Source organism: Sphaerodactylus townsendi, linkage group LG06 (assembly GCF_021028975.2).
Source record: "Sphaerodactylus townsendi isolate TG3544 linkage group LG06, MPM_Stown_v2.3, whole genome shotgun sequence".
Taxonomy (NCBI): Eukaryota; Metazoa; Chordata; class Lepidosauria; order Squamata; family Sphaerodactylidae; genus Sphaerodactylus; species Sphaerodactylus townsendi.
This window is the reverse complement of record NC_059430.1, coordinates 91,247,136-91,271,255: the sequence shown is the minus strand read 5'-3', so window position 1 is coordinate 91,271,255 and position 24,120 is coordinate 91,247,136. Positions and strand designations below refer to the sequence as shown.

Genomic DNA, 24,120 nt, shown 5'->3' with positions numbered 1-24,120 from the left:
AGGAATTGAGGCAAAATACATCTCATCAGCCATAGCAGTAAACACAAACATAGTATTAAACACAAGCAAACACACAATCACCTGTATCATAGTGCACCTATGTGTGCTTTTTTCTATGTATTTTTAGCATGCACGCCTTTGGTATTCATTATCATATATTGCTTCAGCAGTCTAAGTGCTGGGAGATGCACCCAGATGATAATCTCCTAAATATGTCCCTGAATCCTATTTTTTAAACATCATGGTTAAGAGGATATAGTTTTATAAAAAGAAATCAATGGTTGTAGGAGGTTAAATTAATGCTCTCAAAGAGTTTTCCTTGCCACTAATGTCATCAGGAGCCAAAGAAAACAATAAAAAATGATGCAAAGTAAGGAGCAGGGGCATGGGATTAGGTACTTCTTCTTGGAGAACAACAAGAAGAAGAGTTTGGATTTATATTCCCCCTTTCTCTCCTGTAAGGAGACTTTCCCTTCCCCCCTCACAACAAACACCCTGTGAGGTGGGTGGGGCTGAGAAAGCTCCGAAGAACTGTGACTAGCTCAAGGTCACCAGCTGGAATGTGTTGGAGTGCACAAGCTAATTTGGTTCACCAGATAAGCCCCCACAGCTCAAGTGGCAGAGCAGGGAATCAAACCCGGTCCCCCAGATTAGAGTGCACCTGCTCTTAATCACTACACCACACTGGTGTGGTGAAGGGGCTAGACCAGGGGTAGGGAACCTGCGGCTCTCCAGATGTTCAGGAACTACAATTCCCATCAGCCTCTGTCAGCATGGCCAATTGGCCATGCTGGTAGGGGCTGATGGGAATTGTAGTTCCTGAACATCTGGAGAGCCGCAGGTTCCCTACCCCTGGGCTAGACTAGAGTGTCTGACTAGGATCTGGGAGACCTAGGTTCAAATTCCCCCTCGACCATGGAAGTTTGTTGGGTGGCCTTGGGCTAGTTAAATAACAAGTTACAGTGACCACATGGACATTCTGTATGCATGTATATACATTTATTTGTAAGAACCAGTCAAATGAAACCAAGGATCAATACTTGAAATAAGTGTATGGCTTCAATCAACATTCAGCTGTATACGCGTGGCATTTCACGTGCGACTTACTCAATGTACGTATAATCTTTTCTTTTTTTAATCATTCTGTTACTGTTCAGCCCTCTTCATCATTGTAGCATTCCTGGGGCACTGCATCTGCAGCCTGACAATGCAAGGACTGGAGTACTGTACTTTACACAGACCATAGGAGTGTTCACTCTCAGCCTAACTTACTTACCTCATAGTATTGTTGTAATAATAAAACAGAAGAAGAATGATATAAATCAACAGTGGCGAAAAGGGTGGGTTGAAATGATGTAAACAATAAATTAACAACAGTTTGCAACAGTCACTCATGACACATGTGAGATCAGTGACACAGTTAAGGGCATAAGGAAAAGAGAGAATGCAATCCCACAACTCACTCTCAGTTCCTTCATAGTCAAACTCGCAGCCCTCCAGATGTTATGGACTACAGTTCCCATCATCCCCTGCCAGCATGATGCTGGCAGGGGATGATGGGAACTGTAAACATCTGGAGGGCTGCAAGTTTGACACCTTAGACCCACTTGGCATTACATTTGCCCTGGTCCTTTGAATGCCTTTTGAGAAATGACTACAGCACTGGGCCATTCAAGAGAAAATACTGACACCCAGACACACCTGTCCTCCCCATCCACCACTCTGAAATCAAATCAAAGTCCTTTTTATTAATCAAAAGTAGATTTTGGACATATTCTGCCACTAGGTTTTAATAGGCTTATGTGAGTCAACGCGAAACTCATCATTCCTAATGGATTTATTGGGTTGAGCCAAAGAACTCAGTCCTTGCATTAGCAGGCTGCAGATGCAGTGCCCCAGAAATACTACAATGATGGAGGGGGCTGAACAGCGACAGAATGATAAAAGGAAAAACAATAGTTACATTTTATTTACTACCTACACAATAACATATAGTCAGAGTCTTTCATGCACAGAAACTCAGATTATGAAAAGGAAATCATGTGGGCAAGAAACCTGCTACTCTTTCTAATATAAATCAGCACATTTAAAAACAATTACGTTCTCTGCATCATCTAAGTATTAATTTTATTTACGTCTGTGCTTCTTGCATCCCAAATGCATGAGAGTTTGGAGCAGTTTCTATTCTGTCCACTGAGGCATGCAAATACATTTCATTAGCAATAGGAAAAGTCTTCAGCAAAACTATCAAACATTTTAGGAATGAGCAAAAATAGAAATTGAAAAAGCCATTTACACAAGATGTATTTCCTACACTGAATTAACTTTCTTATAGCAAATGCATGTAGTTTATTTTTAACACGCACACACGCTTATGTACATATAACATGAACAGTCTCAAGGCCCTTCACTGCCATTAAAGTATCTTTCTCTGAAGGCTGGCCAGTCCACGGAATCTGGAAAATCGAGGAGAAGGAGAATTGGACTGTGATCAACATGTCTTCTGTTGGATGGATGAACTCTGTGGGCACCATCCAGCATTATCTCAACTTCAGCACTGCTTCTATTTACCACCCCCTACTTTGCTTTCAGTCTGCTCCTAGCCCTTTGTTTGTCAACAACATAGATGGAACAGTTCTGTGGAACATTTCTCCAGGGATTCAACATAGGTGTGGGGGAGAAGGATCATGAGGTAAAGAGAAGGTACATCATCAGTTGCCTTGCCAGCAGGTTCCATCAAACTTGAAAGGCCACTTCACCGGTTTCAGCTCCACAACAGGCAGCTCCATCCAAAGGAGGGAGGGGCCCCTGAATCTGAAACTGGAGGTGGCGTGGTACCACACCAGTGGATTTGCCCTATAACTATGGAATACTACAACTATGGGATGCTTTTTAAAGTTTATCTAATTATATTTGATCTCTCTTTTCAGCAACCTAACCTAAGATTTTACAGTGGAGTCTCAGGAAACATTTTCCTTATGCTTCCTTCCCCCAAACATCAGGGGTTTTTTTTACAATGCATCTTAAAAATGATCTTTCATCCTTGAGGACACACTGAAAAGGTCCTCCAGTAATGTAATTCCAGTACCGTTCTAAAGACACTTTCCAGGGAGAAAGCCCCTGTCTTGAGCAAGATTCTAAGCAGACCTGCTTAGCTTGCACTCTAAGAGTTATTATTATTACTTCATTCATACCCCACCTTTCTCCCCAGTGGGGAGACCGAAAAGTGGCTTACAATTTTCTCCTGCATTTTATTCTCACAATACCCCTATGGGGCAAGTTAGGTTGAGGCCATGTGACTGGCCCGAGTTAATCCCATCAAGCTTCCATGGCAGAGTGAGGTTTGGAACCTGGGTTTCTCAGACTTTTATCCTTCTTTTATTTATTTAAAAATCCATTACGTGACTGAAGGTAACCTGCAGCAGCCATTGTATAGCTGGCTTCACCTTCTCTGGAAGCCATTTTGTGGCTGCACCTACCATAGCGTGTCAGAATTCCAAAGAGATCTACAGGCTTAAAAAGGTTGGGAACCCCGCCTCATCCCTCTACCACTTGCTGCATTATACTGGAGTAAAGTTGTACATCACACAATCTCCTGAATCTCACTAATTAGTAAAATGCACCGGTTGGCCCTTTGTCCTCTGCCCTGAAACAGAGGGAAAGGGTTGGTCAACACAAACAGTAGGATTCTGAGGTGGTAGAGCTGTGGATAAATGCTCCTCAGAATTCAAAATTAACAAAGCACAAATGGACTAGGAGAGACAATTTCTCCCAGCAGGATGAGTTTGCACAGAGAGCATCATTCAAAAATTAAACCTTTGAATATAAAACACCACAGTCCCCTGTACCATCACTATATTAGAACTGGTTATAACTTCCTAATACACCCCACAGTCTCAGAAATACTGAAGTACACAGGACTTATACTCCAGGGAAGAGATGTTAGGATTGTAACCTAGGAGAATGAGCTGTCAAGCAGGTAGCCTCCCCACCCCACAAATAGTCAGGTTCTCACCTTGGTCACAAAATCAGTAGGCAGATTTAGATAAGCAACTATTTTCTCAGTCCCACATTTGCAAAATGTAATGGGCTAACATGGGCTGTCTTCACAGTAGTATTTTGAGGATTACAAAACTGATGTACGTGCATGTCTGTTGAAACTGTATTCATATGGGATAAGTACTATTCTATCCTGGTACTTTGTATCAAGAAGTGGTAAAAGATGGCAGGAATGCACAGTTTACTTCATATCAATACACACACAAACAAATACCATGTTTCCCAGAAACTTTTAATCACTGTCTCATACTGCTACCTTTTCCAGCATGATGCATGATCTATTACGGCCACCTGAGGCATTCATACGTCCCCCAGAGCTGCTGTTTTAAAAAACCCTCAGCAATTTTGTGGTTTTTGTTGAATTGCTTTACAGTTGCCAGTCTACTACTTGAAGACATTTAAGTGCCCCATGTAGTTAGTGATCTCTCAGGAGGCAGGTCTATTGCTGTACTTAACTCTGGAACCTCAGTGGAAATATACAGGGGAAGTAGGGGAAGTATACAAGGGAATAGGATGCTGAATAAGTGATTAAGTATCTTGTATATAGTTTAGTCTGGACTGGTTCTGCCAAGCTCTTTTGGTTTTTTGAAAAAGTACATAGTCTAATTCAGGGGTCTGCAACCTGCAGATCTCCAGTTGTTCATAAACTACAATTCCCATCAGCCCCTGTCAATTGGCCATGCTGGCAGGGATTTGTAGTCCATGAACATCTGGAGAGCCGCAGGTTGCAGACCCCTGGTCTAATTAGACACTAAAATGTTGTCCTTTCTTCAGCCAAGGATAGCAGAACCTTGGCTGGTATACTTGAAATATCTCTGCAGGCCAGCTCAACCCACGTCCAAAGAATGGAAAAGTTCAACACAGACCAATGCTCCCTTATCCAGATGGGCATTTTTTAATAATTAGCGGGAAAGATACTTTCAACCTTTTTAGCGCTGCAGTTTGATTTCTACATATTTCATTTTGTTTCAAGAAAGTTTCTTTATTGGCTTAGTGCTACTCAGTACAAACCTTTTTCATGCAAAATCAAAAATTTCAGACTCGTAATTTGAGGTAGCCGGCTCAAGGTTGATTCAGCCACCCATCCTTCTGAAATCAATAAAATTAGTACTGAGTAAAAGAAATAAAAATCAATGATATATTTGGGTGCTGTGTGGTTTCCGGGCTGTATGGCCGTGTTCTAGCAACATTCTCTCCTGACGTTTCGCCTGCATCTGTGGCTGGCATCTTCAGATGATCCTCTGAAGATGCCAGCCCCAGATGCAGGCGAAACGTCAGGAGAGAATGTTGGTAGAACACGACCATACAGCCCGGAAACCACACAGCACCCAAGTGATTCCGGCCGTGAAAGCCTTCGACAATACAATGATATATTTTTTAAAAAACAACTTAAAAATCAGATGTATTTTTTTATTTTCTATCTATACTCCAAAGGTTAATCTATATGATACAAGGATTAATGTTTAATTATATAGCATGAAATTGAATATTCATGCAACGCTTAATTGTAGTCATCCCCGCAGGGTCGTCGCTAAGGAATAGGCGAGACGCGGAGGAGGTTTCATCTGGTGGAGAGCGTCAGCAACAGGAAGCGCGGGATTTCGTGATCCTGACAACTCTGCCCTGTGCTGGTCTCTGGCACCTTTTATTAGGGTTTCATTGTGGGCGCAGTAAAGGAGGTGGGTAGGAGATGATGGAGACCGAGACCTGAGATCATCATGTGATGCATGATCTCACCTGGCTACGCAAGCGGAGAGGAGCGTAGGTTGCCTGGAGCCTAATCCTCACCTGGGGGGGCAAGACCATTGTCCCGTACCTCGTGACTGAGCCAGACAGTTCATGACCCGTGGACTCATAGGGGGGGATGAGGAGGTGCGTGCGCACTAGAAGTGTCAGTAGGTCCGCTGGCCCCAACGTTCTACCACGGTGCTGTTGGGTCAGCAGTGCATTACTACATCTCCTCCTTACATTTTAGAAGGGGACGAAATGCTAGGGGTGATTTAAAGGGGCGGCTTGTCTCCTCCGCCCGTCTGGTCAAGCTGACCGAAATGCTTGTGTAACATTAGAACTCTTGCTGCGGGTAAGGAAATTGAGGGCTTCTTACACACTGCTACAGGCAATATTAGACACACACTGAACTTAAGCAAGATCCGATAACGAGGCACAATAATTAAACCAATGCAGAGCTGCACAATAGCATCTCTAACCATCCTCCCGGCAGCCAGCTCCAGAGGGCTGACCACCAATGGGGCAAAACATCATATTTCAGATTAGATACAACTTCTTGCAGCTCAATGTGATTCTCATATGGATCAATTGGGAATTATCAGAAAGATTAAAACAACACATATTATGTACATTCTCACAACCTTGGTGATGCAATAACAACAAATAATCAATGCATGCACGACATCTAAAGTCGCTGATCTTGTTCCTGCTCGAGGCCAGGGCATCCAGAGCAATGGAGGTGGAGTTGATGGATTCTCAAGAAGGGCACAGGCCAGCCGGCCAATAGTCTTGGTGTTACAGGAAACAAGTCCGGGACTCCCACAAGGGAAGTTATGCAGGGAAACACACTCCGCCTTGGCTAGAGCCGCTGGCCATCTCCGGCAAGGGGTCGAGGGCGGAGCGGTGGCTGTGCTTGGGCTTCCGGGTGAAGCCTGAGGCAGAAACGATGGTGAGGCGGTAGCAGAGAGTCGGCAGACACAGGCGGAAATGCAGCAACAACAAATAACATAACTTCTAAAATTAAGGCATGCAATAACTTCAGCAATAGTTGGTTCACAGTAAGCAATAAAACATGGCTAAACGATACATAGGCTGGATGATGTATCGGAAGGAAGGCAACCCGTGGTTGCATAATTGTCTAATGCATGGCTCTTGCTGTTTGACTACCAAAGCTACAGAGCGATGAGGACGTTAGAGTCCATGGATTTCTCAAGAGCGGGAGAGCTACTGATAGTCTTTATCATTGCAGGTTCATTGATTCTCACGAGCAAGGTTGTGAGAGAAGGCTTGTTCCAACAATATTTAAGCGGCTGAGAACAGCGGTGAGTTCCACGGGTTAATCTATCAGGAATGTCCCTGGCTGCAACTCCAAGCTTCAGCCAGGGGCGCAGAGAGGGAGAGAGAATAGCGATTGTAGATGAGGGAGCAGCAACACGCAGCATCAACCTCTGAGCCACAGCTGGCCCAGGCTGCGTTCCCCTGGGGCAGCGAGGCTGCGATCTCCGTGGAAGAATGGGTACTGGTTCCAGAGAGGTCCCTCCCATCTTGGCCCAGGCTGGGGTGATCGGCTCTCTCAACAGGGCGGGCGGGTCGATCCTCCAGGGAGGCCCCGCCTCCATCTCCCGGGATGGGGCTGGCCTGGCATGGCGAGCTGGACTCCTGTGAAGAGAAAAAACAAGCGGCAGCTTTCCCAGGGGTTTTGGCGTGCTGGCTGAGTTAGTTCTTATAGATGACAATGGAAAGCTCCTGTTCCTGAGTGGGGGGGGGGGGGGCAATTTTTTGATAGATAGAGAATAGAGAAGAGTACTTTGATATGGTCTGCTGGATGAAGGACCTTGATTGGCCTATTAGGGGAACTACTCCCCTTCCTCGCTTGTTTTGGCCAAGCTTTCGTTTAGGGCGCAGTTGGCCCATTCCGGCCAACGCAATCACTTGCAACATTCAAGGCGCCAAGAGATACAAGGCAGGGAATTGCCCGGCTTAGGAGAAGGGAGAGGTCATATCCAGGTCGGATGTTTGTTTGTAAACAATCCCAATCACCGGCCTAAGGTGTGGGTTTTTTTGCAAAGCAACTTAAACAATTCACAATTATAGTCATATCAGAATATAGCATCTATAGGAAAGATGTAGAGAAGATGCAAAGAAAACAGTTCCTGGGCTTGAGTTTTGATCACACGAGCAACTTGGAAACCCCTTTTCAAATCCTGGGTGTTGAGGTGGTGAGTCAGCCCATTTGAGAGAATGCAAGGGGTACGTAGAAGAAAAGGAGGGGGGGGGTTGGAAGTTAACTCTACCTTCCCCTCCTGTAAGGAGACCTCTGGCCGGGTTTGAACTTGCTTCCCACCTTCACAGCGGAGGCTGTGTAAGGTGGAGTGTGGCTTTTCTGAGAGCCCCCAGGCACTGTGACTAGCCAGGAGGGGAGACTCAGCAGAAAATGTGGGAGCACGGAAATAATTCTGGCTCCACATACAAGCCTGTGCTACGCCAATGTGGCAGTGTAGGCTCAGGTAGACAAAGGAAAAGGTTCTCAAGAAAAGGCTTGAAGAAGAATTTTGAGGGTTAAAACTAAAATGGAGGTGGCTTGAGGCAGAATGGGTGACACCTTTCAAGGCATTGGCACATATAATCAAAAAAGAAGAAATTTTTAAATTGAAGCATAAGAGCATAGCTTAGAGGCAATGGGGAAAAAAATTCCTCCTCATGAGGGAAGAACCTTAGGGGTCCCTTTTAAAAGGGCAAGACACACAGAACATACATAAGCATACATGAGCATATATAATGTAATGAGGAGTGGGACGTAACTTTGACTCAAGATCTTGCTCTCTCTTGCTGAAGATGGTTTTCTTGTGAGAGCATTTTAAACAAGGCTTAATTCAATCATATTTCTGGGATTTCTGTGAGAGCATTTTATCAATATAAGCGGGGTGAAAAGGAAGTGGGGTTAGTCCTTGTCTTAATTCCATAGGAAGTGTTTCCAAACTGGATCATTTTCATTGAACAGACAATTGAAGACAAACCTAAGAGGAAATAACATGAGTTTAAGCATCCAGACCTCGTGGGGAGGGGTCGGCAGTTCCTCGTGTTGCTGTGGAAGAAAAGATTAGTTGGGGGGTCGATGGGAATTGCGCAAGCCTTTGTCCTCTATGGCGTGGTTCCAAACTGGCTCAAACAGGGTCCTAGAGGCAGGCACGTGTTGGAATCTCTATGAGTATGGCTGCACCCAAACTCGAAGCCCACCATCTGGGTCTCGCAGGGATGCTCCTCCGCAGGCTGGGATCCTGCTCCTCTGAGGTACCGACGATTTTGCTGTTACTGGGTGCTTGGAGCTTAGGGCCCTGTAATGCTCAGAGGCTATGAAATCTGGCTTGAACCCACGGGCTGGAGGGTCAAGGGGCTTCCTCTTTATGAAGGACTCTAGGCTTAAGCACATCGCGGCGAACGCCTTTCCTCTCCATGCCTCATTGTCCTGTATGTGACATTCTGAGGAGGGTTCAAGACGGCAGTCCTCTTGGTTAGTGAACGGACGGCATAGTGCCAAGATGTTGGTGTTTCTTCCTCACAAAGAGCCCCTTCCGGCTGCAAATCAGTGGTTTTTTGCAGGGATTTTGAAATGCGCGCCATTCTGTGGCACTGACGGAGGCATGGTGACTTCAGAAATAGCAGGAACGGCAGAGCTGGAAGTGGAAACGCAGAGGAGGGCAGGCAGATTTAGATCAGCTGAGCTTAGATTAGATTCAAGTGAAGGCATAGAGGCAGGAGGACAGGGGAAAGGCAGGCATTGGACACCGCGAGGAGGTAGGCATCATCTTCCGTCAGGGTTTCCTTCCTCCGCAGATCGTGGTTAATGCTTCTGCCAGAGTTTTTTGAAACCAGCGCCATTACTTGGCGCTTGACGGGCGCGGTGGCTCCAGAAATGAGGGAGGAAGGCATGGAAGGCGGAGCTGAGGAGGGCGCCGGGCCGCTGGGAGTGCGAAAGGGAGAGTTTGAGGGGAGGCGAGGAAGCAAGTGAGGTGGTGAAGGAGGACAGGCCCAAATTAGTGGATAGAGAAATCTGGGGTAGAAATTGAAGGTGAAAGATCGAAGGAGGGCGCCTACAGCAAAGTGGGAGCCATAGGGTCTGCAGGCTGATGGGCGACATAACATTGTCTCCACGTCAGTAGCAGTGACACCGGGCCACAGGCTCTGTGCGAAGAGTGCCCGATGTTTTCCAATCCTTAAGATTCAATGTCCCCTCTGGGTACCATGGACACTGAGCTTCAATCTCCTCAACCAATTTGCGCAGCTCCCTCCTCTTTACGGGGACCCTGCCGCATTTCGCTAACGCTTTCAGTTCGCCAGCGTGCTTGTCATAAGCCCTGCTTTTGCAAGCTCCCATACTCACCGGTGTTCCGGCCGGACGAGAGGTGTCCTAGGACACGCGTTCCTGGATGCGCCTCGGATCCAGAGGGACAGGGCGAGCAATCGGAAGCGGTGGTCCCTGGATGCGCCGATCCAGCGGGACTTCGGTATCGCGCCCTTCCCCTGCGGCACGGTGTGAGCAGGGTGGAGGTTCGGGAGATTCCCGGGTTTCGCACCAGCCAGTCATCCCCGCAGGGTCAGTCGCTAAGGAATAGCGTGACGCGGAGGAGGTTTCATCTGGTGGAAGGCCAGCAACAGGAAGCCGGGATTTCGCGGATCCTGACAACTCTGCCCTGTGCTGGTCTCTGGCACCTTTATTAGGAGTTTCATTGTGGGCGAGTAAACGAGGTGGGTAGGGACACGAGCGAGAGACCGGCAGACCTGGAGACCATCATGTGATGCATGATCTCACCTGGCTACGTGCGGAGAGGAGCGTAAGCGTCTGAGCCTAATCCTCACCTGGGGGCAAGACCATTGTCCCTGCGCCCGGTGACTGAGCCAGACAGTTCATGACCCGTGACTCATAGGGGGATGAGGAGTGGGGGTGCGGTGTGACCAGAAGGCCGTAGGTCCGTTGGCGTCCCAACGTTCTACCACGGTGCTGCTGGGTCAGCAGTGCATTACTACATTTATTTTTTGTTAAATGAATTCCATTAATCCATTTACAATGTCATACTCTTCCAGAGGTTTCTATGAGATTATTTTGAACAGTTCTTCCATCTAAAGAAATTTATCATAGATTTTTTACAGTTCTTAAAACTATGAATTTGTGTTCACAGCAATAATGCACCTTTTCTTCACATTAAAAAATTACAAAATAAACATATAGAGTTGCAAAAAGACCTTAATTCCTCATTTTTTGCAAATCTATGATAGAATGAACCCCTTATCTCTTAGAAGTGCTACGCTTCAAGAAGTTCAATGCATAAAATATTGTTTGGAATAGGAGAGATCTGCACAATGATCTAAGTAAGAGGAGGGAGGGGCAGGCAGTAAAAATGAAAGGGAAACCTTTTGAGCAGAACTTTCCACAAGCCTTAGGACAGTGGTGGCGAACCTATGGCACAGGTGCCAGAGGTGGCACTCAGAGCCCTCTCTGTGGGCACGCGCAAACAGAGTTGCCCCCCCACCCCCTACACATCTAGGCTGGCCCGGGCTGCTGGGCTCGATTATTAGCATTAAACCTAAGGTCTAGTTTTGGGGAAGCAGTGTAAGTAACCCTGTTAAGCCCCACTGATTTTCATGCGAAGAACGAGAGCGTGATCCTTTACCTGGGAGTAAGCTCAGTTGCTGGCAATGGGGCTTGCTTCTGAGTAAACCCGATTCACCCGTTGGAAGAGCTGCACGGTTGCTTCAAAGCAAAGCCACCAACTACCACCAAGCTTACTCCCGAGTAACACACGCCTGGGAGCCAACTGTTTTTCTAAACTAAAACCTCAGTATTCAGGTTAAATTGCCCTGTTGGCACTTTGCGATAAATAAGTGGGTTTTGGGTTGCAATTTGGGCACCCGGTCTCGAAAAGGTTCGCCATCACTGCCTTAGGATCTTTGTGTGCGTAACCTGAGGGTTATCATATCTCTCCATGTATGATAAAATCTGTCATGGTAGCAGGCCATAAAAGAGATGGGCAGCCCCATGCAAGAGGCTCGAAAAATGAAAAAGCCTCGCCCCTGTCAAGAGGCTTTTATGGGTTCAACACACTTATGCTGCCCAAAAGGGTGGCATAAGTCTGGATTCCCAACCACTGGCGTGACACTGTGAAAGGCAGGCAGGAAGCAGACTAAAGTCGGCTCCTCCCTAGCCACGCCCCTGTCCCACTATGCTGGCAGCATCGGCAAGGGCGCTGGGGCTGCATCCAGTACTGCATCCCAGTGCTGGAGGGGGGGGGGGGTCCACTGCTGCACACCACTGAGGTAAGTGCCCTGGAGAGGGCATATCCACTGGCACAGCCACATGCTGCTTCTACCAGAGGATTCGCCTCCAAGTCTGAAAATATTTCAATGAAATTCCTCTACCCATGGGTAAGGCAGGCATTATTCTAAAAAAGAAACCTTCATTTGGTTGTAAATACTAAGATTATACCAGCAAGAATGAGTCATTATGTAAAGAAACATGATTTATATCAAGTCTTGCTGACTAGTGATTTAAATCAATTTGATTTAAATCAAATCCACCCTGGTACCCAGCATGCTGGGGGTAAATGTGCAGATGACTTGGGAAGACAAAAGCAACCCATCCTGTAAACATAGTCTGCCTAGTAAACATCAGGATGTGATGTCATCCCATGGGTCAGTAATGACCTGGTGCTTGCCACTCCCACTTAGTTTCGTTGGGCTTGCTGATGAAGTTTTTCTAACAAGCCCTGCTGAAGGAACATCATAACCCACATGGATGAGAGTTCCAAGCATACCATAAACAGAAGAGATTGTGCTTTGTAATATGTAGAAGATGGTTCTACATGGGCACTCTTTTTAGCCACATCTTTCACCCACAAAAATGTCAATATGAGAAGCAATAGGTATATACCAGAGGTAGGGAACCTGCGGCTCTCCAGATGTTCAGGAACTACAATTCCCATCAGCCCCTACCAGCATGGCCAATTGGCCATGCTGACAGAGGCTGATGGGAATTGTAGTTCCTGAACATCTGGAGAGCCGCAGGTTCCCTACCCCTGGTATATACCTATTTACTAAACAAGACTGGATCTGGAAGATGCCAGCAATGCTTACATTCCACTGAAATAAACTGGGTGCAGCTTACTGTACTACTTTGGACCGTGTAAAACTCACTTGGTTTACTGTTCAGGTTTTAAGTCTACAGATACTAGAGTTGTATAATTTTTATGTACAACGCCTGGCTAACTTTGGGGTAGTCAGTGGTGTACAGGGTCCAAATGGCGCCTGGAGACAAAAAACCCTCCAGGCACCCCACCCCCCGTAGAGCCCCACTTACTCGCACAGCGCCTCGTCCCCCTCACTCACTCACTCACTCACTCACTCACTCACTCACTCACTCACTCACTCACTCACTCACTCACTCACTCACTCACTCACTCACTCACTCACTCACTCACTCACTCACTCACCCACCCTTTCCTTTCCCCGCAGGCTCTGAGGCTCGGCTTCAGGGAAGCTGCCGGTTGGGCAGCCTGTCTCTATGATTTTCTTAAAAGGGCAATGTTCCAAAGATTGCTTAAGCCGAGCCTCAGAGCCTGCAGGGAAAGGAAAGGGTAAGTGAGCGAGGGCGGGTGGCACAGCGGCTGCAGGCGGGCGGGCAGGAGCCTGCTGGGCGCCCCCACAGGCATGTGCCAGGCGACATGGGTGGCCCCATGTCTCCATAGGTAGTACGCCACTGGGGGTAGTGGGCTTTTAAAAAAAATAGGATGATATATTTCCTCTACACTGGGACAAGTGTGTATGTTTTCACCACGAAACTCAATATTTGGACCCAGAGTTTAAGGGGAGGGGGGCACATCATTCCTAGTCTCAGCCTGATGCAATAATTGCTACTAATAAAACTGAATAAAATTATTAGAATGTCATTGTAACTTAAACTGCTGCTAACTTTTCCTAACTGGTCATGGACAAGAACATGATTTTTGGCCTAAAGGCTTTGCATTACTTTTTTTGCAGTTATTTTCCATTGCAAGCCTACGTTATGCATTTTACTCTGACAAAACAATGTTACTGGCTTGCCAAACTCTAATTCATCAAAACAAAAATGTTGTAGAAGACCAAGACACCAGCGTGAGAGCCGCATCAGGCCAATTTTATACCAGCAACAAACATTTGTTTTTGGCACCTCTTCCAAATAAATGTGTGCTGAAGACTGCATACAGCATGGCATTCGCGTTTATGAAACTATAAACTTCTTCACTGTTAATTACACAGATAAATGTCTCATCACACATTTGGTTACCAAGCTGGCATAATTAGTTTTCTGCATTAACCTTTCAAAATCAGAGTCTGGATTTCAAGATAAAAACTACTGTCAAACTGTTTACAGAATACACTTCAGCTATCGCTTAAAAAAAAATATTTTTTTTGGTAATTCTATCTTTCTAGTTCAACACTACCTGGCAAAAACCACTTTAGATCTGGCAATAAACCATGTGGTCAAATGCTGCACACTCTAATACCAAAGGCATGAAAAAATCTCATCCTGAGAAAAAGAAGCTGGTATACACCCAATGGCCATTTCAAAGGAACCAACAAGTAAAATCTAACATTGAGTAATTTGGGGGGTAATATATGGGAAAGGAGATTATGGAAATGAACAAATAAGTTAATACTGTACTGTCAAAACTCTAATAGTCACTTTTGAGGACTATGAGTAGAAAAGTAGTTGATAAATCTAAACAACAGGTAACAAATCAGTTGAACACATGATGCCCTTATGTGTTTCTAGTCTACTACTAGTGTGCTAACAGGTCTCATCCTGGCATGACCACTGCTGTCACTTTTATGTCTACTATCAGTCATACTGATGGTAGTCAGCCATCAGACTGTTTTGCCAGTCTCAAAAGTAGATGCACAGCACCATCCTCAACAGGCCCACTCAAGTCTATTCAGTGATGCTTATTCCCATGAAAGGATTCCTGTCTAGGCCAGGACATTGCATCAGAAGTATGTGTGTATATTAAGAATAGCAACTAATCCTGTTTAAAAGTCCAGTGATGTCATGTCAACTTGCAAATCCAAGTTGCAGCACTGGAATAAAGTTAAAGTACTCCACTAAAATATTTAAATTAAGGACAAGTTTTAAACATTTTACATATATTTGTATTTTAAACACTGTTGTAGTGTTTGAATTATTTTAATGTTTGAAATATTGAAATGTTGGATGTTTAATGTATTGTTGAAGGCTTTCGTGGCTGGAATCAACTGGCTGTTGTGGGGTTTTTGGGCTGTGGCCATGATCTGGTAGTTTGACCACAGCCACACAGCCCAGAAAATCCACAATAGCCTGTAGGATACTTGCCACCTCGGGGACCCTGTTTGGGTGGGAGGATGCAATAGAAGTGTTTTAAATAAATAATAACACAAATGAATTATCTCATTGAAAAACGGGCTACAGAGGTAAGGCATCTTGTAACTCCCACTGAAGCCTGCATTGTTTTGCCCTTCTCCACAGGAGAGCCCAAGCAATTCATAATAAACTTGTAATATTTTGCATTTTACAGAAGGTGCATTTTAGAAACAGAGCATGGCTTGGCTCAGCACTCTTCTGGATTGGAGCAGGCATGAGCATTGGAATATGAAGGGACAGAATCATAGTTAGGGTATTTACCAAAACAAGAAGCAAGCTACTCAGCCTTTAGTTAGTTACATACCAGTATTTTTAATACTCTGTGCACAGCTGATTTAATTTAAGTTTTTCCCTTGTTAAGGTAAGTGGCCCGCCTTCAGAGGTGAAGGGACATTACATTAAGACAACACATTAATCCCCACCCATAGCCAAAGCAAAACCAAACAAATAGCAGCTTCCTGGAAATTGAATTTCTGTTATCCAGATGTCAAAGATGTAATACCCCAATTACACAAACTATTGCCAGTGAAGCATGCCAGCAAATATGCAATGTAAATGGGCTGAGCACAGAGCTGGAGAACTGCAGTGTCAGCATCTGGTTCTCTGGGTGAGTGATAATTAGCACTGTGTATAGACACTAATAAACATTTATGCCTCAAATTACAACATTTTTGCAAACGTTAATAAAAGGTACACTGGCAAGCTGCAAAACAGAAAGACCTTTGGCAAGAGCTTCATGCATGTACCGGGCAATTTTATCTCTCTCTTCCTCCTTCCTCCACCACAAATGCCTACAAAGTGGCATTTAGACACTGATTAATATAAAAACATACCTAAATGAAATGCTTGCACCTCGTTGGCCTCCCCGTTAACATCATTACTGTAGTCTGATAACTTGTATGATTCATGATGGTAATCTGGAATTAAAACAGTGAAAAGATTCAGAAATCAAGCAAACAGAGTGGTGATGGAGGGACCTAAGGGCCCTGAATATGTTATGAGAGTTTTATCTCTGTCTACCAATGCATCTGCCATCATATTCTCTGTACATCAGAGCAATCAAAGAACATGTGTTCAAAGCCAGCACTTCCCCCCTCAAAAAACAAAACAAAGCTCCTGCTTATGCTGAATATACTTAACCAAAATATTGCCCATATTTTAGTGAACAGCTACGTCTGGCCTCAGTTGCACTGTTCATTTTCACAGCAAATTAGCATAGCAGATGCCAGCTCTCTGGGTTCTTGACTTATAGAATGCAAGTAATTTTTTTGTTAGAAAAAGGAAATTAGAAATTTACCATCCTTACAAACCAACAGAACCTTTACCTCACAATACAATTAGTAGGAAGCACAAGGTATAACCTTTTAGCTCCCTGGTCTTTTATCTGGGAAGATTGCCAATAATTCTAATGGGAACAGATGAGGCCCTATGAATGGAAATTAATAGCAATTTCTAATATAACCGAGTAGAGACATGAATGTTGAGCCTTCCGTTTTTATCACAACTACATATTTAGTAAGTGGCAAAAACTTTCCTTATACGTAGGAACTGAGAGGGAAAGAGTAATTACGGTGAGCATTTAGAGGGAGACTGGATTTGTTCCTGACCCTTCCTACCAACTTCAGACCTGAATTTACCACATTAAAAATTAAGTAACAAGAATATTTATTACTTATGTAGTTTGACATTAGAACTATTTTGAAATAAGGAACAATAGCCTTTAATGTATTGTCTAAGACTTTCACGGCCAGATTCAACTGGTTTTGGTGGGTTTTCTGGGCTGTGTGGCCGTGGTCTGGTAGATCTTGTTCCTAATGTTTTACCTGCATCTGTGGCTGGCACCTTCAGAGGTGTATCACTGAGAAAAATCTGTTACACGCTGTGTTTAGTGAGAAGGAAAAGTTTAGTGGGGTATATGTTGTCCATGTCCCAGGGTGGGGAACCAATCAGTAAGTATTGTCGAAGGCTTTCACGGCCAGAATCACTTGGGTGTTGCATGGTTTCCAGACTGTATGGCCCGGAACACGGCCATACAGCCCGGAAACCACACAGCACCCAATCAGTAAGTGTTTGGGTGGAACTTGCTATGCAAAGGTGTGGTTGAGTGCATTGTATTGCAGGTGGGGTTATTAGTCCATTTTTCAAGTACTGGTAGTTAAGCTTTGTTAATTCTCAGATTTCTTGTTGAAGTTGTCTTGGTGTTTGCGAATTTTAATGACCTCCCTGTGCAGTCTGACATAGTAACCTTCCAAATTGTCCAGAATTTCAATATTTTCAAATAAAATGTTATGTCCAGTTTTGTTTAGGACATGTTCTGCTACTGCAGATTTTTCAGGATGGTTAAGCCGACAGTGTCTTTCGTGCTCCTTCATATGAGTCTGAATGCTGCGTTTTGTGGTTCCTATGCAGACCTTTCCACAGCTGCAGGGTATACAATAGACTTACAGCTCTTCTTATTTCTGTTGTGGAGTAGCCATTAGCCTGCAGAGTCCAGACTAGAAGATTGATTTCATCAGGGAGGAGATGAGGTTCACAAATTCGTTTTGCATGATCTGTCAGAGTTTCGATTATGCCCCTTTTTTGCTCTGGATGATGGTTGGAGTTTTTATGTAGATACCGGTTTGTGTGTATTGATTTTCTGTATACTGTGTAGCCCAATTGGGGGTTGGGTCTGCGAAAGACCAAGACATCTAAAAAAGGCAGACCAAGAGAAACCCAGAGAACTGAGGAGAAACAGCCCACCACAAGAAAAATATTTCTACCATGCATCAAGGGAATCAAGGGAATCACAGATCAAATAGGGAAACTGATGAAAAAAACATAACCTACAAACCATCTTCAAACCTACCAGGAAAATACAGCAGATGCTATGCTCAGCAAAGGACAAGAGAGACCTCACTTCTGCAGGAGTCTATCTCTGAAGATGCCAGCCACAGATGCAGATGAAACGTAGGAACAAGATCTACCAGACCACAGCCACACAGCCCGGAAAACCCACCAAAACCAATAGCCTTTAAAATAAGGAACATTTTGATGATTCTGTCTGGGCAAGTTGCTCAGTGTTAGAAACCAGAGATATTTTAAAGGCAACCCATAATACTATTAACCTATTGAGAACCAATCTCCTCTTTACAAAATTGTCACAGAAACACACACACACCCGCCTTTTATATAATCAGAAGTTAACAGTGAATGAGTTTCCCTTGAATTTACCATTTCACACTAATAAAAGGAATAAGGCATTGTAGTATAGCAGTGGTGGCGAACCTATGGCACGCGTGCCAGAGGTGGCACTCAGAGCCCTCTCTGTGGGCACGTATGCCTTCACCCCAGTATAGACTCATAGCCTCCCTCTTCCCGCCTCTCCCCACCCCGCCAGAGGCTGTTGTCGGCTGGGGCTGAGGTTCAGGGAGGTCCTCTTGATTTGCTGTAAGTATCATCTACTGCCCCACGAGTACCCCCTCTCCCCCACCTCATTACCAGACCAGGCAGCAGGCCCAGTAACCCCGTGCTCATTTGGGCACCATGTCAGCTCCACAGAGAGCGCGCCTTCCCCCACCACCTACGCTGCAGTCCGAGTGTGTGGCAGAGTACAATGTCTTTTAAGACAAAAGATGGTAATGTTTGAGTTGTTTTTTTCTAAACTAAAACCTCAGCATTCAGGTTAAATTGCTGTGTGGGCACTTGGCGATAAATAAGTGAGGTTTGGGTTGCAGTTTGGGCACTCGGTCTCAAAAAGGTTCGCCATCACTGTAGTATAGAATAGGATTGCCAGGTCCCCTCCCCTCCTTCTGGCACCAGTAAGTGACCAGGAGAGGGGGCGGGAGGGGGGCGGGTAGTGCTCCCAAATCATAGAGATTTGGAGGTGGAGCCTGGGGAGGACAGGGGCCTCAGTAGGGTGCAGTGTCATAGAGTCCACCCTTTAAAGCACAGGTGTCAAACTCGGGGCCCTTCAGATGTTATGAATTACAGTTCCCATCATCCACTGCGAGACTCATGCTAGCAGGGGATGATGGGAACTGTAGTCCATAAAATCTGGAGGGCTGCGAGTTTGACATCTGTGCTTTAAAGCATCCATTTTCTCCAGGGGAACTGATCTCTGTAGTCTGGAGATGGGCAGTAATTCTACAGATCCCAAGGTCCCACTTGGAGGCTAGCATTCCTAGTATAGCACAATTAAATAGCTGACTCTTGGGATTCCACTCCAACCAAGGCAACCTCTTGCTTATCCTGTGAAAAGACTACTTTTGAAAGCTACTAATGCAGATGAAAAGAGGCTTCCATTTCTTGCTAATGAAAAGCTTTCTGCTGACAGAAGAAGCTGGAAAAGGGCCATACAAATCAGGATTTGCAAACAAGTTGCATGGAAGGATACAGACCACAATATATATGCCAGTCTGCAAGGATAAGGCCTGAAAAAAAACTAATGGCACGCCTATGCAAGAACATTTGATATAATGTAAAAACAGATCCAGGGAAGGGGGACAAAATAAATATATTTATGTTCTGATAACTGACCTTGGGAGCACAATTTGATGACACAAAAATCAGAGGAAAAAACCCCACTCTCAGACAAATACAAAAGCTGAATGCACCAGAAACTACTTTGGTGGAAGAGTATCGTGACCTACCAAAAAAAGACAGCTGAGTGCGGATGAATGTCACCATATGGAAAGCAGGGCGATAGCCCACAACTGAAATTTTGCAAAGAACCATGAGCTTGGAAATTCACTGGGGGTTCCTTAGGCAAAGAGTTATTTCTCAGCCCCTTGATCTAAAAGCCTCTTGACACTGGCCTGCCTTAGAGGATTGTTGTAAGCATAGCATTGCTGAGGCTTTATCATTTAGAAACACACTATGGAAACACCAAGTCCTATTCGGTTCCAGGTCTTATTTGGCTACCTCTGCCCATGTTCACTTGGAAGCCCATGCAATTTACTTCACAGATAGCTCTTTACAATTAGGCCTCCAAAAAACTGTAGCCTAAACAATGTCCTAGCAGAATCCTACCATGTTACACAGTAATGTTCGGGCAAGCAGGAGGGCAAACTTAGAAAGACAATTATGCTCAAAAGGCCAATTAAACATACTGTATGTTTAATCTCCAATGTCCTTGGCATTGTCTGTTCTTTCTGATTTCTGCCGGCAGAATGCTATCACTTTATCCTGATTTACTATCAATCAGTTATTGCTTTTGTGCCTGGAAGTGGCTAATATATATTACAAAGACCCTTTCAAAGAAAGATATACTTTGCACCCAGCAGTCACAGAGGGCTGAATCGGCCAGCATCAGAAGCACCAGGAAGAATTTGCTCTCACTGAACTAACTTCACCCCAGTTGGTGCTTTACTTTCCCTGGCAACCAGTCACTTACAGCAGAGAAAGTAAAATAACTGAAGTGTGGAACTGGGGAGGGGGGCTCTGTTAGAAAGCTCTGCTCTTGATTATTCCAGCTCCTGGAAATCGGACTTCTGCCTACCTTCAATTCCTTGTCCCTTCATCTGCAAAATCGCCTTCTATTTCTTGGTCACACTAGAGTGTAATGGCATGCTGGAAGCTGGCATTGATACGGATGACTAAAGGAAGCACTAAGCAGAACAGGAACTGGTACTTGTCACATGCACAATGTTGCGCTAGGTAAGATCAGGCAATCTATTCAGACACTTGAATGGGGGCAGAAGGGGAAAGATAAAGGATTCCAGAGTCTGCTGCACTATACTAGCACATTTCTTCAAGTAAACACTGATTGCCAAAGTCTAAATGAAATTGCGCAATGAAGTCTTAATATTACAGTAAGTGATTTAAAGGAAACAACAGCATAAAGCCCACAAGCCAAGTGCAATGCAGTTTTCCTTGGCGAAGAGGCTTGGGTTTCTTTCCTCTTTTTTGAAAAAATCCAGGCTGCATTAAAGTATAAAAATATGACTACAGAATGCATTCCAGAAGTTTGCTGCGTCATAAGAGAAACAAAAAGATTTTTCTATGATGAGTCTGAAAGGAATTTACACTTATGTGCTAAATTTTTGTATAATTATTGCAATGTTTGGCTCATGATTCAAAGTATCTGAAGGTGCTAACACTCCTGAAATGAATGTAATACAGCACACCCCAAGATCAAAAGCACTGAGTACCAAGCAGTAATCTGTACAACTTGCAGTTGTATCAGCAGATATGATATTCCCAATAAAATAGAGTTTATATCCCAAACATGGATTGAACTATGAGTGCTGATCTATTTATATATTACATTTGTACCTTGCTTTTTCTCCCCAATGGCATCCCAAAGCAGCTTATATCATTCTCTTCTTGTCCAGTTTATCCTCACAACAACCCTATGGAGTAGGTTAGGCTGAAAGTATGTGACTGGCCCAAGTTTATCCAGGGAGGTTCCATGGCAGAGTAGGGACTTCAACCTAGGTTTCCCAGATCCTATTCCAACACTCTTGACAACTACACCACACTAGCAACTATTCTATCGGTTTTGTTGGATTTCCATCTAAGCAATGCATCTCTAGAGAACCTCTTGATCTGCCAGTCTACTTAATACTTTAAAACATTCTCAGTAATGTAATTCTGCTCTATATACAACCAGTTCCTAAAAGGCTTGTGTTAGCACACCACTTCCTCCTCTGCATCCTAGCCCCACCATGATCAATCACTTACCCTCTTGACAAATGTTAACAGGCATCCAGGATAGTAGGGCATCTAAGAGAGATTCTTAGTTGCTCAGCAGAGACTCTCCTACCCTCTAAACTCATTGGCCCTTTCCACACTTAAAATGTTTTGAGGCAGGAAATAAAAAAATATCCTCCTTGGAGTTCCGCATTGTTTTTACCCCCCCCCCCCCATGTTTTATTTGCAGTCTCAAAACATTTTAAATTAATGTCCTTTTAAAATAATTTTTTGGTTGAAACATTTTGAAAATGTTTTAGTTGCTTGTCCAATCATTTTAAGATGTTTCCCACGCCTCTGTGCTGTCCCTGGAATTCCTCTTCAGTGCCATTTTCTGAGCTCTCTCTGTTCCCCCTCACCTGCTAATCTGAACCATTTCTTTTTTTTAAATTTATTTGGATGGGGCAAGTTTTGAGTATATGAGGTGTAGAGAATCACAGCACAAGACTCAAAGCATCAATTTCACATCTAGTTCAAAAAAAAATATGAAAAAAATCACATAATGGTGGCCAGGAATCATTTTGAGGGGGTGGGTACAGACATGCATCATGGTAAAGAGGGGTGGATTGAAAATGTTTTAGAAATATTTGAGGCGATTTCTGTGGAAAGAGCCAGTGTAAACTTGAGCCTTTTCCTGAAAACCTTTTTCTTTTTGACAGGTTTTGGATGACATTAGTTAACCCTTTCAAGATTCAGAATTTTAACGGACTGTTCAGCTTCCTCTATCACTTGAGGAAGGCCTGGATTGTGATAAAAATAATCAGAAGATCCATGTTACACAAAACTGAACAGATAATATTTAGATGGATGAGACTGGCATACAATACAAACAGTAGGCTGGCCCCACACAAGTTTCATGGGCCACTGTTATGACCCAGCCCAGTATGACTGGGGATTCCTCAGATAAGGAAGCAGACATGGAAAATTGCGCAGTTTTGGTCCCAGAGTCTCAGGCAATGCCTGCAGTAGTCCCTACAGGACTAGGACCAGAGACGCAGGCAGAACCTCCATTACCGCAGGACCAGGTCCAGAGGTTCAGACAGAATCACAGCCAGGCTCAAGCCCTGAGACTCCCCAGTCTCTTTGTACTAAGCCGGGCACAGGAGAGTCAGTGCCAGCTTGCTCAACCCCTCTATCTCCAGAACCCTGTGAAGAACGACAGAAAAAGTTGCATGCCAGTTTACAAGAGAGGAGATGCAGCAGAAGATTAGCAGCTCTGGGATGAGCTGGTCTCAATGAGAAGTGTTCTCACGAGCCAGACTGGGGCAACTCAATTGTATGGGATTTACACTGGTGGGTGGGATATTTAGTATATAGGAGGCTGGGAACCACATTGTAGTGTGGAAGCAATATTGTGTTTTGACGCTGATCTTGTTTCTGTAGCTTAATCCCAGTATTGACTTCAGTTTGTACTTCTGACTTAGCTTTGCTACACTCCTCTGTATTTGGTGCTTTGATATTGTAGTGGGCATTAAACTGCTGGATTGACTGTGGACAGCTTCCAACATTGATTGGTGAGTGTCTGTTTACAACACCCACATGCCACCATTTTGACACAGTGGTACCACGACACTGTTATTTTTGCTGTGGCAATTTACAAGACTGGGCACAACACACCAAAACGGCCAATTGGTATTGGTCTGCTATCTAACTCCCATCAAAACAACAAATCAGTCTTACAGCAAACAAGAACTGTAGTTTGAGAAACGTGCACAGACTAAACTGAAAACTGTAACTGTGGATAGTAACTCTGGGTAATTTATAAGTAACTGCAAAGAGGGCACCGCCTTGCATGTTCATCTTTGCCAGAGATATAACAGCCAGTGAAGTCTGTCTCAGTGCCATGACAGCAAACGACTGTCTGTGATGCTGCTGTTATGCCTGAAGCAAAAGAAACAAGCTTATCACTAGGGAAACAACTTTTAAAGCACACAGTGTAAGTTGAAATAAATTCTCACAATAAAGGCAAACACCATCACAAAAGTGTCAGATTAACAGCATACTTTTCAAACTAGGCATTTTTTTTAAAAAAAATGGCTTTTTATGTGATCAGCTCCAATTGGAAAAAATTCTCAGATTAGTTGCAAAAAAAACCTATCATAGAGCAGAGGAATTGGAAATAAGAAAAATGTCATATTGATGTAAAGTATTTTCATTCAACACCAAACGCAATCTGCATTTACTTCTTATTATTGGGAATTTATCCTGCTTGTCAGCTTCAAATATAGGTCCTG

At 44.3% G+C, this 24,120-nt stretch overlaps 1 protein-coding gene across 1 annotated transcript in view; it reads right to left on the bottom strand.

The window, feature by feature from the left end:
- The window catches only part of BEND7 (BEN domain containing 7), a 65,269-nt gene that overhangs the window by 39,421 nt on the left and 1,728 nt on the right, over positions 1–24,120 (bottom strand). Inside the window, exon 2 of the mRNA XM_048500468.1 lies at positions 16,048–16,131. Coding sequence (XP_048356425.1) covers positions 16,048–16,131 — 84 coding nt within the window. The remainder of the gene's footprint in view (positions 1–16,047; positions 16,132–24,120) is intronic.